The sequence below is a fragment of the Corvus cornix genome, chromosome 3, assembly GCF_000738735.6.
Source record: "Corvus cornix cornix isolate S_Up_H32 chromosome 3, ASM73873v5, whole genome shotgun sequence".
Classification (NCBI taxonomy): Eukaryota; Metazoa; Chordata; class Aves; order Passeriformes; family Corvidae; genus Corvus; species Corvus cornix.
The window spans coordinates 108175229-108194488 of NC_047056.1; the positions used below are offsets into that span (position 1 = coordinate 108175229).

The 19260-nt window shown below is 42.3% G+C and overlaps 1 protein-coding gene across 2 annotated transcripts in view; it reads left to right on the top strand.

Moving 5' to 3' along the window:
• Positions 1–11811: 11811 nt before the first annotated feature.
• Positions 11812–19260, top strand: part of FKBP1B (FKBP prolyl isomerase 1B) — a 44991-nt gene continuing 37542 nt past the window's right edge. The window contains exons 1-2 of one of the 2 annotated variants that reach the window (XM_039569885.1): positions 11815–11965; positions 15250–15297. In XM_039569885.1, coding sequence (XP_039425819.1) covers positions 11929–11965; positions 15250–15297 — 85 coding nt within the window. In that variant the 5' untranslated portion in view covers positions 11815–11928. Of the gene's footprint in view, positions 11966–15249; positions 15298–19260 lie in introns of both variants that reach the window. The other variant, XM_039569886.1, reaches the window with a different exon arrangement.

The following is a 19260-nucleotide window of genomic DNA, read 5'->3' on the forward strand; positions in this document are numbered from 1 at the left end:
TCCAGGTGTATTTACTGAGGATGGGTATTACCACTAAAGAACTCCCATACTGATGTAATTATATCACATGCTCATTCACAGCTACCTTTTTTCCTTTTGTGAATTATTTCATTAAGATTACATTCAAAATAAAAACTTTTTTATATGCATCAAGAACAAGCCAGCAAGGATGACTGGAATGGGTAAAAATGAAAAAGCTAAATATGCAGGTTAGAAGATCCCTTTTTATGCAAGACTCATAAATTCTTTGGTCTCTGTCTGTGCTTGTGGTGAAACCATGTTTTTTAATGATTTTACCTTACCCTTTGTGGCAGGGATGCCACACTGCCATACCTATTTCACTAGGAGTTCTGACTACTCTGTACTTCCTCCAAGTTGTAGCAGGATTATTGTTTTTCATATTAGTGAAACTTTCTTACCCATAGCAGTTACAATGAATAGATTACATTAAAATACAATCACAGCAGCTCCATAAATTGACAGAGTCTGTACAATATATGTTTGTTTTACTTTAAAAGAATGGTGTTTCGCTGCTTTATTGTCTTCTGGGTATATTTTGCTGAAAGTGATAAAGCTATTCTTTGGCACAGCATCTCCTCTATATTCTGCACCGCTGTGCTTTAAATATCCTAACAAAACTCTGTCACAGCTGCATTCTAGCAACCTAAAATGTGGTTGGGATGCAGAAACTTCTGCCTCAGTGTGACTGAAATGCTCAGATGTTTCGCTAGGGATAATGTGTATTCTGCCAGCTACGCTGACATCTTGAGAGCATGGACTGACTACTCACATGGAACACTGGACTTTATTTGCTGGGGTTTTTTAGTCTGGTTTTTTTTTTAATTTCATCATCTCATAAAGAATCTGCTTTTCATCAGTGTCTGTGACATTATCAGAGGGGGATACAAGGCTGAATATGTGAGATTTGCCAGTATGAGAATCATCCTCAATTTTGGAATTCAGGTCATCTCACAAACACTGAAGTCTTGAAAAATATTTGCAACAGAGCTACAGTGAGATTTTTGTCTATCTCTGAAGGCCTTAGGAATTAGGACTTCATCTGAAGTCATACTAATGACACATATATGAAGTTATACTTCATCTGAAACATACTTATTTCTAATAATCTGAGATACACAGACACAAAGATGACAACATCCACAAGGTTCCACTGGCATGGTAGTGAGCTGGGGAGCCAAGTGAGCATGAATTTGCTGAGGACTTTTGAAAACTCTCCAAGGCTCAGTGTTCCTTGAAATCTGCAGGGTTTGGACACGTTGCAAGCTCTATTCTGTAGCAGTTGAATTGGAACCGCAGACTCCATTTGGGGATAACATTTGAGAATCTCAAGCAAAGTTTCCTCCTGTGGTTCATTCGATGACTGGTTTTTGGTGGGAGGCAATAATGTGGGCAAGGAACTTCTGTGAGAACAGAATCCCCATAAACACCATATATGACAAAATTCATTCGAGATGAGGTTATCTGTCAGCTTGTTTCCTTAAAAAACTGTACATAATGGAAGACTTGTAAAATATACAGCAAATAAGTATACAAAGAATAAAACCTAAGTTATGCCATGATTATGAATTTAAACAAGTTGTACTGGGGATCAAAGAAGGTGCAAAGTGAATAAAAGAGATGTTGAACTTTTGTTCGGCACAGCCTCATTTTTTAAAAACGGGATAAAAATAGAGAGGAAAAAACAAGTTCCCTTCATTCAGTTAGCACATTTTTCCAGAAAAAAATATAAATACTATTTCTCCATCACCTTGGCATGCACAGATCTTTATAGCACACACTCAAAATAAAGGCTGGTAATTGAAAACTGTACGGGCAATTACTACAGTTAGAAATCTGAGACACTCCAGTGAGCAACCACAGACTTTACACCTACAATGAGCTAGATTCTGAACTATTAGCATCTCTGTGCCTCTGATTAACTCTGGTGTGACTGAGAATGTCACCTATGGCTGAAACAAGGTGTTTCAGCTGGTGGCTGGCTCTCTCCTGCAGAGTAATTCCAGCCAGCCAGTCCTTGGTGCTTTGGAGGAGATGGTTTTTAGAAGTCATATGGAAAGTCCAAAACTGAACTCTGAGTTGCGCATAGCTGCCAGCTGGTAGACATGAGTTCCCATGGTTCATGAGTGTTGGAAAATTAATCCAGCCTTCATCATTGAAGTGAGCTGCCATTTTTTATAATACTGATTTATATTGATGTTTTTCCACATTGCTTCTCCTTACTGTTCAGGGAAACAGTGAGTACTTTTTGTGTCCAAATGGATCAGAGCTAATGAGTTCCAGGTTCTTAAATATATTTACCTGTCTATTTCTTTTCTAGTGGGAGATTGGTATCTGAATATCTCTGTGGATCTGAGTTCAGTGCCTTGCTGGAAAAGCTGGATTTCAGACTTCATTTTCTCCTTTACTCATGGTAAAATAACTCTTCCAGGCTAAATCTTACTTCAAGTTAATTAAATAGATGTTAATATTCCTGGTGACTTCAGAGGAAGAGAGATCCAGCTCAATATGTAATAAAAACGTAAGAGTAATAATTTTTCTAATACTAATTTAACTCAACTTCATGAAATGTCTAATACTTCGTGGTATTTTTACTTCAAAAGTATTTCTATTTAAAGCTACTCACCATGAATTCACCAATTTAAGTAGATGTGTCATTTACTTCAACACTTTTGAGAAGCTTGAGTATTTATTTACGTAATAAATGCATACTAAATGTCTTTATTCTTCCACACTGACATTTCTTTTCCTTGAGATCTGATTTTAAAAAGTAGTTATCTGTCATAAGCTAACTGGAACAGAATGTGAAAATTATGCACAGTTAATAAAGAAATGAAGTACGTAATCTGTCAGAGCAGATCCACTGATCCACGCTTTGTAAATCAGTGCTCTTCTGACAGGGATAGGTCTGTGTTCTGTTCCCGCTCTCAGAATAGGATTTTACTCACCAGCTACACATTTTTGTACGTATGTCATGTAAAGTGGGAAACACCTAATGAAACATTGTAATTTTTACAGAAATATATTTAATAAATTGTTAAGAAGTTTGGTTAATTAAAAAAACATGTATTCAAATTATTGTGTAAATGCAAGCCACTCATCTTTTCTGTGCAGGCTACATTCAAACTAAGGAGACTTCAGGCAAGAAAGTCACCACTTCTTTCTAAGACTACTTTTTTCATATGTGCAGAACCTTGGTATTACCTTTCTGGAGCAACTGCCTGTGCCAAGGGTACCAGGCTGTCTTGATCTGTCATTTGTAAACAGAGGCACCTAGCATGGGGACAAGACACTGCTGCAGCGAGACAAAAATTCTGCCTCTTCTTGATGTTTATAAATTCTGTGAGCTCATTTCCACCCTCAGGGATATGCTGCTAGATGGCAACTCTCCAAATGTCACACGTGTATAACTGACTGCAGTGACCTCTCTGACACTGGACCTTGGGTTCTCTGAAATTCCCCTGGGTCTCAGGGAAGGCACCAGAGGTGCTCCATCACATCATTCCAACCAGAGCTGTCCATCACTCTTGCAGGAGTGTTGTGAACAGTTGTCTTGATGTTTGTGGCTCTTGGAACTCCCTCTCCTCTGTAACAGAAAGGCAAATATGTAATTCTAACATAGCAATCCAGCACATCTGGGGGAGTAGAGTTGGCGAAGCAGTTGTTAATCACCCAAGCCTTCCCTTTTGTGGTTTAGAGTGAGACTCTTGTAGTTCATTGGAGTGGGGAGAAGAGAACCAAATCTTTTCAGAAGGCCACTTCATTCTCACTCTCATCAAGGGCATAATGTTTTTCTGGCCTTCAAAATGCTAAAGCAAAACTGGTGAGCAATTAGAAAGGAAAGCAGGATGGTTATGCAAATATGGTCACAGAGAATGAGACTCATTTCTCATTTAATTGTAGGTGTGGGATGCATCCTACAGATTAGTATTTCTGCATTGAAGTAAATACGTATAGATGCCTATATGAAGGTAGTACCCAAGCTCCTATTAGGCAACAACGTGGAGCTTCAGCTCTCTAACATGTCTCTGCACATACACGCTATAGTTGTCTAAGTCAGACCCTGCTTCCTGATTCACTTAAAAGTCAGTGGTGAGAAATAGATACTTTTAGGGCATGATTCATTCTATCAGTGTAAAGTACCTAAAATAGATTAATAACTCTTGCTTTATGAGTCTAGCTGAAGTACTCGGATAGGAAATGGGTACGGACAGATGAATGCCAAGGAATGGTTGCATAGTCATTACATGCATGTCTGTTGTAACTAGAACATTTATCAATGATCAGCCCACCAATACCTCTTTCTAAAGCTACATGATTCCTACCCACAGCCTTCCCACTGCTGAATGCCCTCTGTATCTCAAAACACTGTTTTTTGACTTAATGCTCCCGTATGTACATGCCAGTCTCTTGTGCACACTTTATAAAGCAATCAGGTTTTCAATAGAAACTCCAGCACTTATGTTACAAAAATTATACTGGGCAGAAGAGCATGAAATGTTCTTTAGGATATATTTCTGTCTTGGCAAAGAGAGGGAATGAATGATCTAATGGGTCTTTCCATCTGTAAGTCAACATTCAGCTTCCCAATTGTGACAGTCTTTTTCTTTCATAGGCATTAAATGTATTTGTTTTTGAAGATGTCTCTTATTAGTACCTTCTTTTTCCAAGATGATGTAAATTTTTACCCTTGAAGTGGTATTTTTATAATTCCCACCAGACACATCAGATAACTTAGGAACCTCTTGCATGGCTAAATGCTCTTTGCCACAGTGTGCATAGTCAGTTAGATCACTCTCAGTTGAAAGCCCGTTGAGACTTGAAGAAGAACAAAGGATAGCAACATTTTTAGCAGATTTATATTTGTCCCAGCTTGATAAGTTGAAAAGGTCATTAAACTCTGTCGGCTCTGGGAAAATACTTTATTATTGTAAAGGAACTCAGGCCAGCATAAGCTGGACATAATCCTGTATCCAAACTGGTTAGCTGACAATGTAGACAGAGTCAGATTCTTAGTAATACCTGTTTCGGAAGGTGCACTAGAAAGCAAATTTTATAAAGTATATCAAAATTAATTACTTCTGAATCACATGGGTTCTAGTATTTATTCAGGCAGTTAAACTGTGGTTGACAATATTGATTGAGAAAGATTTTGGGCTCTCTCTTATTTTGCTTGATGTATGAGGTGTGTTTGATGATAACAATTCCAATGCCCAAGACAGTTGAATATTTTGCTGTTGCTGGTTCTACCTGGGACAATTTCAGAAGTGTCTGAAGAAAGCTGATTCCCAGCTATATTTGGAAACCCTCATAATAAAACACCTTTAACTTGGTCTCCCATCGAAATGTTCTTGCTAGTTAGACTTAATAGGATCTCCCTACCTCCCTGATATAGACAAAAATATTGGTGAATGTATTTTAACACAAACCTGCTAATTAAAATGAAATGGTGATAACACTGTGCTGCTATCTACCTGCTTGTTTAAGTAATTCACCTGTAACTGTCTGTGTAGGCTGAAACTGAGCTATAGTGGATGATGTTTTTAATCCACAGCCTGTAAGATAGTTGAAGCATTAGCTAGAATTGTATTGAAGGTCCTGTGGGGTCTACATTTTTACTGAAAGGCTGTGATGGTTCTGTTTTAGCCCTATTTTTTATCTTAGATAAGGTCTTAATGTAATGGAAAATAAAATTAAAAATACTTTTTCCTGCTTTCCTGGTAGGAAGGATTAGAAGTGTTTCCACTCGAAGGTCAGTTTAAGCCTAAATAACTGTTCTCCAGGTTCAGCCACCTTGACTCCATAGGTGCACAACCTGAAATGGTTGATTCAGCCTTGTTTTTCTCAAAGAGAGCTAAAGGCCAAATGCTGGGTCAACCCTGATGAGGAGCTGAATACCAGAGAGATTAGTGTTTGTGTTTCTCCTAGAGATGAATGTAAAAAGCCAAGATTTTTAGTGGCTGTTGCTGATCTGTTGATATTTACCTGGAATTAAAGCTGTCTCTGGAGCACCATGCAAAAAAGCCCCCAACTTTTTGCAATCTTTCTGTTCTGTCCTACTTGTAGCTGCCTTGGTATGTTACAATCTGCCTCTCTGGCTGCTGAACTTTTAGTTATAACTTCAGATCATTTTGGTCAGGAGGTTCTAGAAACTCATTAAACAGTGTTATAATTGCACATGCAGAATGAAGGAAAACAAATACAACCTTAATTTTCTGAGTCCATTAGCCAGCTCCCTTGATTCATTTATCTGGAGGATTGAGAATGCCAGTTAATTTCATTTCCACAGTTACATTTTCCAAAATCATCGAAAGACTAATCAAAAGCTTGTAGCTAATATTTGCGGCTTGTTTGGTTTTCTCCTGTTGTTTGAACTGCTTCCAATATATCTTGCCAGTGACATTTCTCCACCAAGCAGAATAAATACCAAAACTATAGAGAAATAGTTTTACTGAAGAAAGCAGAAAATGTGTTTCCCTGTAAATACAAAGTTTCTCAAAGTCACTGACATCCTTCTGTAACTTCCATGGCAAGGAAATGACAGAGCTGGAATAATTGCTTACTGAATAGATGCAATATATGTAATTCCAGTACTGTTCCACAGTTTGAAAGATAGACTTACTTACATTTTTTAATCCATTTTTTGCTATGAAAGATTGGGTGGAAAAGAAAATCTAATCCTCTTGGACTGTCTTGTTATTATTGGAAATTTTATTTGTGAGATCGCACTGCATGACCCTGAGTTTAGGCTCTAGGTCCCTCTTTTATTTATGATAAAAAACAATCTCTTCCCCTTAAGTGTTTGGAATCTAAACAGACAAGGTACAATGATTGTTCTTGTTATATAAATTAAATACTGAGGCACAGAGCAGTTCAGAGCATATCTACAATTCAGCAAGCTGCCTTCAAAAGAGTAGGCAGTGAAGCAATATCACTGCAGCAATCTGCATGTGTGCTAATTAGTCTGGATGGATGATGCAATTTCATATTTATATTGTATCTGAGGTTCTAGCTAGTTTTGTATTAGCCACTTTGGAGCATTATGCATTGCAAACAGATCCGAAGTGATTAAGGATCATGCAGTCAATGTTGGAATTGTGGTTAACCTCACTACCACTTTTTAATTTCCTTGTCTTCTTCATGTTGCATGACACATATTACAGACTCATACATAAGTTTAGAGGAAGAGATCTTTGAAGGGCATATGGTCCAATAGCTTGCTTGGAACAGGGCTGACATCAGTTTGTTGAGGTTCCTTAAGGCTTTGTTTGATAACTCATCTTGTGAAGATTCTTTTAATCTATATTTAGTCAGAATTTCTCTTGCTATGGACTTGTGTCCATTGCTTCTTGTCCTTTTGTTGGGCATCTCTGAGAAGAGTGTGGCACCATCCTCTCCACCACTCATCAGGTAGTTGTAGACAGCAACTGAGATCCTTCTTCTCTCTGTCTTCTGCAGGCTGAACAAACCCAGCTCCCTTCTCCTCTCCATATTCTCCAACCATTAACAACATTGGAATGGTTGGGCTTGCTCCACTACGTCCTTGTACTGGGGAGACAAGTCTGTGAGACCATGAGTCTGTCTAAACCCATGTGGGTTTGGAAGAGATAAATTGCATGAATCTCTTCTGGAAGCAAGCTCCATTATTAAGGTCCAGGCCTTGTGGAATTTTTGCCTCCATTCCAGAACCTAAGCTAACAAATTCTTGACTCCAGTAGCTGGTGGTGTATATGCTGATGAGCTGGAGCTCTTTCCTGTGCATACCCGGGGTTACCTCACCTGGTCCTGTAAAAGGCTTTGAAGATCAGGTCTAAGACCTTCATAATGACTCACATAAAAGCATTGTGAGAGAGAATATGTGAATATCTGAGTTAGGAAGAGCCTGGTGAGAGAGGTGGCAGCTTTCAAGGCAGTTTTAGTGCTACTGAAAAAATCCAGCTGCAGTTTTACACTCACAGCTACAGCTGCAAGAGGATAGTATAGATACAGATGTGGATAAGGAGTTCCAAGAGGAAGATGAGTATTAGGAGTAATTGCTTCAGGATGAAATTTTATTCTGTTTTGGGGCATTTAGAACAAGTATCAGTTGGGGAGGAGGTGACTGTGCTGGAGACCTGTGGTGACCAGCAGCAGTGAGAAGTGAGACAGGCACATGGAGATTTTTGGGTTTAATCAGTTAATCACATGGCTGTCAGTGCGGGTGTGCTGTCAGAATTACCCTAAGCATGTGCTTTGAGAGGAATCATGGATTCTGGCTGACTCTCTTTTGTCAATGCTTGTGATGCACAGGAACATTCACAGTGACACAACCTGCTGAGCTCTGCAGGCTGGTGTTTATTTTGGTCAGGGTTTTTTCCAGTGTGGCACTGGTTTTGCATGACCTGTACACTTTGGGATTAAAATTACTTGGTTTCACATGTTGGTTCACTGAATGGAAAGGTCAGTATTGGTAACACATTTTTAGTTTGCTTTCACTGTTCATAGAACACTGGTTGGGTTTCAAAGTAATGCTGATTATTTATCCACAGATGCTGGTGAAGGAAATGTGTATTGTTGGGAGTTTTTTGTGGCTTCCATGAATTTTTACATTTGCAGAATTTGCGCTTTCTGTTTATGGGCAATTTAGTGCTTTTTCTTTCAGGGGTGTTCTTCATGTGCATATGGAATCTATTACACATGATTTGTAGATCCTTTGTAGATTTGAAAAACAATGAAGAATGGGATTTCACAATATAGGAACTATGAACTAAAGTAAAACACCCTAAAAATTTGGAAACTGTCTTCCTAAAAGTGGAAATACATAAATAGTTTGTAAACAGTGCTGGCTGTAGGGGTTTTCACAAAAGAAAATGGGATAGTCATCTGCTAAACTTTAAGGTTTGGGGTCTTTCTCATAATGACTGTGGCAACGTGTCCTCTTTGTGACCACTGAGTAATCTTAGATGTTGGAGTCATGTGGTTCCATCAAAACATTTGGGAAGGAGTGTGATGAAACCCCCCACTTTTCCAGCCCGCTGTTTCTGTTGCCAGGATAGAAAAATGTGCTGTGGGAAGGTCTTGTGGTAAACAACTGTTCAGGAACGTGAGCTCTACAGAGCCTTGGAGAGAGAGACTACTGGACTTTACCCTTGATACAGATATGCTGGGTCCCAAAGGTGGAGGAGGTGGATGACATGCAATGACTTTCAAAGAGCATTCTAATCTGGTTTGATAATCTGATTTTAGCCACTTCCTTGGTCATGAACTTTCCCTCTTAGTCCCTTTGTGCTTTCTGTTTCCCCTCCAATTTCCTGCCAATTCTAAACCACTTTTCCTTGTATTTCAGAGGCTTTCCTGAAGATATGAACATTCCTTGTTTCAGTCTACTCTTCCAAGATCTTCATGTGCTGTGGACTTGTTAACATGTATTTAAGGATCTCAATGTCTCCAGTGAATACTGTCACGGGGAAAATAACATTATTTTTTGTTCAATATCTGTGGTGTCAAAGATTTTTTAAAATATCGATCCAACAACTTTGAGATAACCTCTACAGATCTTTTTTTCTGTCTTGGAATTTGGCCTCACCTTTATTCCCATGGCCTTGGTAATATTAATGTAGGGGATCTTATTAGCTCATGCCCAAAAGAAGCATTTAGAGTGTCCCCATGGGGCAAGAGGCCATGGGATAGGATGGTTGTAGACACAGCATGTAAGACCTAGGTCACATCTTGGTCCCTCTTAATCCCACCTTGTGGCTTGTGAATTTTGCTGTTGGTGGGGTTTGCTTTTTTATCATGATTGTCAGTCTGCCTGAGGATGCTGTGGTCTGTGTTTAAGGCCTGTTACTTGTGATGACACTTGAAGCAGATATTCTGTGATCCCATCTGAACTATGTCTATTATGTGATTAGGCCAAATCTCCTGTCACAACACACAACTTCAGAACAACTATTCTTCTCCCTTAATGGAGAGATGTGCGGCCTGATCAAAGGAAACATGTAATTATAAAAGCTAAAGTGAACGCAGCAAAGTATAATTTGCTTTTATTCATTGGATTTATGCCTTCTCTGAGTATCTGAGAGGACAAAGACAACTACCTGGAGTCTGGATGAAAGCAGTCCTTTCTTGTAAAGTCAAGAGCTCTACTAAGACACCATGTACCTGGAACTTCCCTTTATAACTCTCCTTATGCTCTCAGCTTTTCTTGTGCTGTCCTTGTTGCTCTGTAATGACTCAGAGGCACCTCTGGAATTAGCAATGGTCATGTGTTCCTAATGCCTCTGGGCCACTTAGCTCCTACCTAGGCATTTTCCTATTTCTCAAATGCATTTTTAGTATCTTTCTACTGATCAGAAATCAAATGACACTCTGAGATTGGCAATGGAAAAGAATCCCTTTTCAGAATTTGCACTGTTACAGATCTGCTCGGAGAAACTGCAATAAGTGCCTGCTTATTCTGTATGTGCTACCTACAGATGCAGAATTCACTGGAATGGGCGGCAGGCAAAAGGAATCCCTGTTCAGTCCTCATTACTGCTTCTGAACTCGTGTGAGCTCATGCTTTTCCTCACTTGCCCACTTTTGGGGAACTTCAGCCAACCAGCCCTGGTATTTCAGAGTGTCTGACACACAAGGAAAGATGGATACAATCGAGCACTCAGGTGAAGGAACAGTCTGATCAGAGTAGTGTGGAAAGCTGTGTGAAGATGGTCAGTGTAGTTCAGAGCAGGGATGCAAGGGCCACATTACCACAGTTACAAACCAGCACAGTAATTCCTCAGTTCAGTCATCCTGACTACTGCCCATATAGAGGAAGATCTTTTTTCCTGAAGAGAACCCAGTTTGTAACAGATAAAAATCCTGAAAAACCAATGTCAGAGAAATGCAGGTTGGAATTAGATGGATACAGACAGCTCTTTCAGTCGGAAAACTGATGATGTTATGGTTCCATTTTTATTTTTAACCCAGAAAACACAGAACTGCAAACAACTATTCCTTTAGAGGCAGTGGAAACTCTTGAGATTCAAATAGACAGTAAGGTTATGACGAAATAGTCTATTTCAGTACACTCCTCAGAGGTAGTTGTTGCAAGGTTAAATATGTAATCTCACATCATGGGAGCACCATAGATACATGGATTTTCCTATTTAAAACATGGATATGAACAAGAAGTTATAAATTGTTTTGCACTGAAACTCAAGGTCACTGCCAGCCTGCTGGAGACTTGCCGCTGCTGCTGCTGCTGCTGTGTGGGGCCACCAGCGGTGGGTACCACTGCCCTGGTGCTGCTGTTCACCAACAGAATCCGGGGGACATTCCCTTCAGTGTGCACGCGTAATGTGCGAGCACGAATGCTTTCCTCCATGGCTCTTTGTAACGGGAAATGCCGACCCTCCACCCGCACTCAGCCCCGTTCTGGTGTCTGGATGGTTGGAGCGCGGCGCTTGGTTTCCCTGCCTGCCCGGCGCGACCGCAGCCGTGCCCCACCGATCGTCCCCGCTCCCGCACAGGCCCTGAGCCCTCCCGCCGCTCGGACTCCGCACGGGCACGGTCACACGGGGGGCAAACACCGGCGAGACCCCCGGGGCAGCGCTCCGCGGGGCACCATCGCTAAAGCGAACCCTGCCCGGGGGATGGCAGCAGCATTCCCCGCACGGCCACGGGGTGCGGGCGATGCCTGCGGGGAGACCACCCCGCCGCCAGGTTCTCCTCGTCCCCGCGGCCCCCGGGCGCTCGGAGCGGGGGCGGGCGGACCCCTCCCTCCCCTCCCCGTCCTCCCCGCCCCTGCCCGCATTGGCTGCGGGCGCTGACGGGCAGCCGGGGCGGCCCCTGCCCGCGGCCGCCCAGGGGCATTGCCCGCACTGGGGGTCCGGCCGCGCCGGGGAGTGGGGCTGCGCCGAGCTGAGCAGGCTGAGTGGAGCTGCTGCCGCCATGGGGGTGGAGATCGAGACCATCTCTCCGGGAGACGGTACGAGGCCGTGGGGGGAGCAGCCCTGCGGTGCGGGGACGGGGGCTCCCGGTCCGGCCGGGCACCCGGGAGCTCCGGGAGCGGAGGAGCCGCGTCCCCGCCGGCGGTAGAGCGGGGAGTGAGGAGCGCGGTGCGGGGAGGTGCGGGGGCGGGAGGGAGGCACGGCCGCCCCCGCAGCCCCCGGGCACGAGCCCCCGATGCGGGAGGGGCGGAGCGCGGCGAGGCGGCCGCCCGGGGGTCGCGGCGGCGGCGGGGGCGGCGAGGGGCCGGGGTTTCTGTGGCATCCGCTGACAGCTGCACAGCCCGAGCGCGGGGTCAGCGCCGGCGCCCGGCGGAGAGCCCCAAAGTTTCCCCGGTGGCGAGCCCGGCCTCGCCGGGGGCACCGGCCGTTCGTGCCAGCATCCCCGGGCAAGGCACAGCCGCCTCCCGGTCTAGCGTGGGATGCTGGCGAGGGCTGAGGTCCAGCCCGGGTGGCAGTCACCTCCCCTTGGCGCACGCTCGCCTTTCCAGAGCCAATTTGCGGTGGTGTGCTCTTCTTTGGAATTATAATATAATTCCGTAAGGTTTTTGTGTTTTGGGTTTAAGAGAACCTAATTTCTAACATACATATGTAGCTGTAGAATAGGCCGGATTCATCCTTGGGTGATATACAACCATAAATAATTCGTTCAAGTTGATTGCGGCTTAAGTTTCTTGGCCCAGTATCTTTCCTTTCTTTGTGTATGCTTTTAAATTGGCTTCTCCCTCTTGTGCTGTTTAGCTCTAGGGATAGAATTCTTCTCTTGGTTGCACAGATGTAAAAGAAGAGTACTTATACCCACATAAGTAATGGTGCTGAGTTGGGAGTAGGAAGGAGGGTGGAACTACCTCATAGTAGTACTTTCTATCTCTTAAATAGAACAAGACTGTCATTGTAATATGCTATTCCAGATAAGGTTATATGGATTAGTTCTCTTGATTGCAAGTCTTAATCAAAATCAGATTACTTTAGGTACTCTCTTAAGCCACAGTGAATCAGTGGTCTTGTGAATCTCTGCTTTTAATTTGGCTTTGATGTGAAATTATGTAGCTTCATTGGCTTTGCTGGTGGTACACTCACACTGCAGTGTGTGTATCCATAAGGTCTGAAACTGCTTTTCTCAGATCTCTGTATAATAGTGCATCACTTTAATGATACCTGCTTTACCGAGGGTAGGATTCATCTCACATAACTTTTCTCAGGTTAGCTGGCTAGTCTAAAGCAGTCTTCTGGGTTTTATCTGTGGTCATCTCCAGAGAATAATTCATCTTGTCTTTCCCTGGATAGGCTGGCTTTCTCAGAAAGCACTGCTAATTCTTTGCTGTCAATAGAGGAAGCCCAGGAGACTGGCATATGATAGTTGCCTGTGGTTTAGATGGCTGAATTTAAAAGAGATGAATCCCACTTTAGCATACCATGGTGCCCTAACTGGATACATACTGTACTAACTGGATACATACTGGGGTATTCCAGCCAGCCAAGCCAATGAATGAGGCTGTTCAGGTGGTGCTTGGAAGCACCACTTTCTCAATTTTTATGTTGTAAATCTTGGTTCACCATGCTAGCCTGCCTTCCTGCCGCTTACTGCTCATGTGGTTTTGGCGTGTAAGCCCTAAGGCCGTAGCTTGTGTGTCACCTGCTGGTTTATACCCCGTGAAGCGCCCTGTTATGCAGAACTTGTTACCATGTTAATTCTGACCAAAGGGCCAGAAAGCCAGCTAAGAGATGAGCCTCAGTTCCATAGAATGATAGAACGATTTGGTTGGAAAGGACCTTAAAGATCATCTTTTTCCAACCCCCCTGCCATGGGCAGGGACACCTTCCACTAGACCAGGTTGCTCCATGCCCCATCCAACTGGCCTTGAACATTTCCAGGAATGGGGCATCCAAAGCTTCTCTGGGCAACCTACCTCAATCCCCAGTTTTTAGCTTTCTGTCAAGGATGTTCCTTAATAATTGACCTCATTGATACTTTTAAGTTCTTCTGAACCTGGGCACTTGCCTGGCCAACCTTGAGAAATCAAGGTCAGCAGCTTTAATACACCATGGGCACCTAATTGAGCCTGGGAAGTCATCCCTTAGCTTTTAGTCCCTTTGGCAGTACCTAGAACAAGTAAAATGAAAATGATAATTTCATTTTCCAGTGTCAAGCAAATAATTTCAGCTTTCTTTCCTTTAACTATCAACATTTTAGAAGGACCTACCAGGCTCTTAAAAGAACTCAGTGTCCTACTGCTTTACTGTTGCCTGATGGTACAAAATTAAACTGCTTTTGTCTGTGAAAATTCCTGTAAAACTCATCCCTGCTAATTAAAGATGCCCTCATAGAGCTGTCTTTCTTGAGTGAAAGGCATTAGAGATGTGAATACAAATGGATTTTCTGACAATGTCAGGCTGAGACTTTATTTGAAAAATTATAGCAAAAACACTCAGAGAATTATTAAAAGTTATAATCCATGAAGTTTTGACTGCCCTTTTGCACTAAAAGAATGTAAATGCATATGTAATGTACACATATATAGGGAGAGTTATCTAAAAAAAATATTACTTGGTCTAAGAGCTAAATAGGAGCCAAGATGTGACCTTTTACCCTAAACCATCCCATATTCCTGTCTTGCATATTAGTGATTTGGTAACATATAGTCATAGAATCCTAGAGTTGTTAAGGTTGGAAAAGACCTTTAAGATCATCAAGTCCAATCATCAACCCAGAACCACCACCATGTTCACCATTAAACCGTGTCTTCAAATGCCATATCCACGTGGTTTTTGAACACTTCAAAGCATTGTGACACCACCACTTGCCTGGGCAGCCAGTGTTTTACAACCCAATGCTTTACAACCCTTTCTGTGAAGAAATGTTTCCTAATATCCAATCTACCGTAACCTGGTGCAACTTGAGGCAATTTCCCCTCACTTTTTCCCTGGCTTTTCCCCTCCACTTGTTTTCTGGGAGAAGAGACTGATCCCTTCTTTACAACAACCTCCTGTCAGGGAGTTCAGAGAGGAATAAGGTCTCCCCTGAGCCTCCTTTTCTCCAGGCCAAACACCCCCATCTCCCTCAGCCACTCCACATAATACTTGTGCTCCAAGTTGTATGAGGAACCACTTCTATCTACAGCTGTCATGTGGATGTCTCAGGTATCCTAAAGTAACCAAATGGCTGATACCAGATGTCCGGTCAGCATTTTCCTCTTAAAAGATAAACTTGCATAGCCAGGTCCATCAGAGGAAATAAAAGAGTAACCTTTTATAATTTTAACAGGGCGGACATTTCCAAAGAAGGGTCAGACGTGTGTGGTGCACTACACAGGTAAGGCATGTTCTGGATGTTCTCTCGATAGCAACTGCTTCACAATCAAGAGCAATATTCAATTTCAGATGTCTGTTGTATTTTTTGCTTTGTTCTGTCATTCATAGTCCATTGGATAATGTTTGGATGGGTTTCCTGAGTATTTCACTTCCAGCTGAGCTGTTCAAGCTACAGTACCTAGATGTGCCGGCTGGCAGATCTGCCACAGGTAGCTTTCGGTGGTGAGAGGTTTGCAGAAGAAGCTGCAGACCTGATTCATTAAGCCTTTTTACTAGCTAATGTAATCAAGCATGAAGCAGTCAAAATGCTGGGTTCATATTTTTACAGCCTCTGATTTTGACACAGACAATTAATGATTGTATATATCTTAGAAGCATGTGTCCATGTATTGGCAGTAAAATTCATTCCAGATTGAAGAGATCAATACAAGGTCTGTTTAAACACCTGCTTTATGGACTTGTGTGAATCTTAAGTGGTGAGCTGGTTAATGGAGCTGCTTATGCTGAAGAAGAAAATGTTCTTTAAATCAGTTTATGATGTTATGCGTTGTATGTAGTTATATAAGTTGTCAAAAGGATGCAAAAATCTCTGCAGTCCAAGTCTCCGACTGGGAAGTTCCCTTCAAGAGCTGCCATTTTATGAGATATTTTCCTTAAGAAGCCAACATGCAGGTTCTGTAGGGATTGAAGCTTCTGATCTGGGCCTAGATAATGAGATATTGTTTTCCTCTAGCATTCAGGATGATAGGAAAGATCTCTCTGGTAACTAACTGTTGCTTTCTTTCAGCTTTGTACTTGCTTCTGTTGCTTACTGCTAGAGCAAGATGGGAACATTTTCCAATAAATACAACTAATGAAGTCAACCTGTTTGTATTTTCAATAAAGTTTTTGATATAATTTCAATAATACTACCATTAAAAGGTTATATGAGAGTTAGTGCACTGGCTTGGGGTGTAGGTTGTTTGGGTTTAAGCTCCTGTACGTTAATATATACAGAGTATTTTGATCTAATGAGGATTTCTAGTTTGAATTAGAAGTTGTTAAACACATGGATCTCCCATGCCAGTCTCAGCTCTTAGACATTTCTCTGTAACTTGATATGAAAATAGATGTTTTGAAATTATTTTTGTGAAGATGCTGAAAGATATATTTCTCTTCCTGTCCAAACTTCAAAAGGTTTTATGAAATAAAATTGTCACCTCCCACCCCTAGTTAGTTCAAGATAAATTTAAATGTCAGAACTGAAATAAGCAAAAAAAATTGAGCCTGGTATCTCCCACAAAGCACATTTTTTCGGATAACTTCAGAGAGTGTGAATGGTAAATGTGAAAAGATAACAAGATGCTGCATACTCCTATTGATATTAGATAGTGTCTTAGATGAGGCTGTCATAACTGGCTTTGACATAAAAGACTTTATAAAAACTCATTAAATCAAGCTCTAGAGTAAGCTGTGCTTTCTCCATATATCTTGCTGCTGGTGCTGTGCAACCTCTCTTGACTCCCAGATTGGAACAGGTATCGGGGAAGCTCACCACCTCAGTTCCACTGCTGGTGCCAGCAGTCTTTGGTGGTAATGTTTTTTAATTGAGCCCATGATTAGTGGATAAAGTGGTTCCTTCCAGTTGTCTATAAAGCATGTGGGTAAGATGACATGTAAGTGTTCAGTTTTAATTTAAAACTGTTTTATCTGAATCCAGTACAGTTTCTTTTTGTACTGATGAGATTCTGGATATGCCTGGTATTTATCTTGGATCTCTGTCTTATTTATGTGATCTTATTAGGCCTCAATGTACTTAATACTTATCCTCACCACACTCTTGTGAGTCCTGCTTTAGGAATTGGGTAGCTAAGTTACAGGGACGTCCACAGTGAAATCCAGAACCTCTGTCTTGACACCTAAAATGGGAGTTAGGAAAAACTAAAGACACCTAGGTGCAAGGACATGATCCAGAAATTCTGCTTTTCAGAGATGCTTAATATTGTATAGCATGTATAACTCTCAAGTTATCTCCATATTCAGCCTATGTATCACTCTGGAGCTGGGCACAGATACCTGTGAGGAGGTGTTGTGGTACAGGAAGTGAGGGAACCATGCAGTGACTTGACACCACCAAGATCCAGAGATTGTTTGGATCCCCAGAAAAGCCTGACCTCACTGGAGTGCTTGGAGCACAGCTCTGAATCTAGGATCAGGCAGAGCAGAGACAGCCCCCTTCAGCCAAAAACACAGCCTGTGGGAGCCCACTTGATGTGTTATAGCTGAACAGTTGTTTCAGACATGGCAAACCTATCCCCAGTTGGCTCTTGCAATAGAAGGGGGTCATAACACTGCTTGCCACATCCTCAACTGCAGCCATTACATTCTTGGGGTGAAGAAAGCTGAAATTTCCCACTCACTCCAGTTTAGCTTGGGACACTCAGCAGTGAAGAGTGCAAGAGCCATGGGCAAGGAAAGGAGCAGGCAAGAGGGTGAATATTGGTGCAGGCATTCATGCAGGGATATGGAAGGAGTTGTAGTGCAATCCCTGTCTTTGGGGATTAATTCAGTACTTTTTTTTTAATCCTATGATTTTCCCATGTGGTGGTGCCAGCTGGGTAGGCCGTGTAACTTCTTGCAGCAGCCCTTCTGCTCTCATACCAACACACACTGTGGTGATACAGCTCCTTAGCACAAATGTGGTTGGTCTGTGATTGCCTGATGGGCTAGTTTTTTGTACATGTGTAGAAAAAACACTGCCTGCCCACTAATTATTCCTGTCTCACAGGACAGGAGAGGCTAAAATGAGTTTTCTTCTGCCAGAGCAAGTTATGAATCTTTAAGGAGACTCCAATGAGGAGTGGGCTGTGGGCTCTATAGTGTCTTATTTCCCCTCTTGCCTTTGCTCTCGTAGGCATGCATTTACCGTGTGTTGGGGAATGATGGCAGAGAGCGTGGACAGGAAGGGAGTGCTGGCACTGCAGGACTAAAAGGCCTGTAGCAACCTCCATTTGTTAGAAGTAAGCTGTCTGTATGACTTGTCCTGGTGGTCCATGCAGGAAAAGTCCAGAGAGGACCAAAGGCTGAGACCCCAGATGTTTGGTAGAGCTTTAGACTTGTCTGCTTGTCCTCCAGGATTTTATGATTCATCACCAAGGTAGAGATTCAGCAGGGTAGTTTCTAGTCTGACAACCCTGCATGTTCTGGAGGAGTGGGAAGTGAGAACTGGATTCTCCTCAAGATGAAGGAGAACTGTGAGTGAGTTTTACACTTCTGCTGTCAGCATTCCAGCTATTAGGCTGTTACATGTGGCAGCTTTTCCTCTTTCTCTCCTTGATCAACTGGATGCATAATCTCAGGATACTGCGTGGTCTGATTCCCAAAAGCATTGTGATGCCTTTAGGAACAGACCTAAGTTCCAGTGGCAGCAGGAGTTAAGGTGCAGCCTCACTAGGGAGCAGTTTAGAAAGGACCTCTTAGTTCAAGCAAATTGGTTTTAATTATTTTTTTCCCCCGTAGGAGTAATTCCCAGCTGCTTTACAATTAGAGCAGGATTTTTGGATTACCCTTCAAAAGGACCTAATCGCCCTTTCATAAGATGCCTTAGTACCTAACTTCGGTCCCGTAAATCACCTGCTAATTTTTCAGCTTTGCACAGCCTGATTCAAGTACACAAATAGATGTCCAGATCATTGCAGAAGATTAGATAGGAGGACTGTGATAGAACATGAAACTGAGTCCCAGTCTTAGTATATGATGGAAAAATGTGGTCAGATTCCTGTATGCTTATCTTTGTTAACAAATATAATAATTTCTTCTTAGCATCCAGAATCTATGTTGAGTCTCAAAAGTTACCTGACACAATATTACAGTAATGGGATTAGTAGGTAAGGCAGAGCACTGGCACTGAAATGCATTTGCAGCAGCACTGCTTTATGTCATGTTTTTTGTCAGAGATTTCATTGAGCAAGCTTCTGAAAGCCTT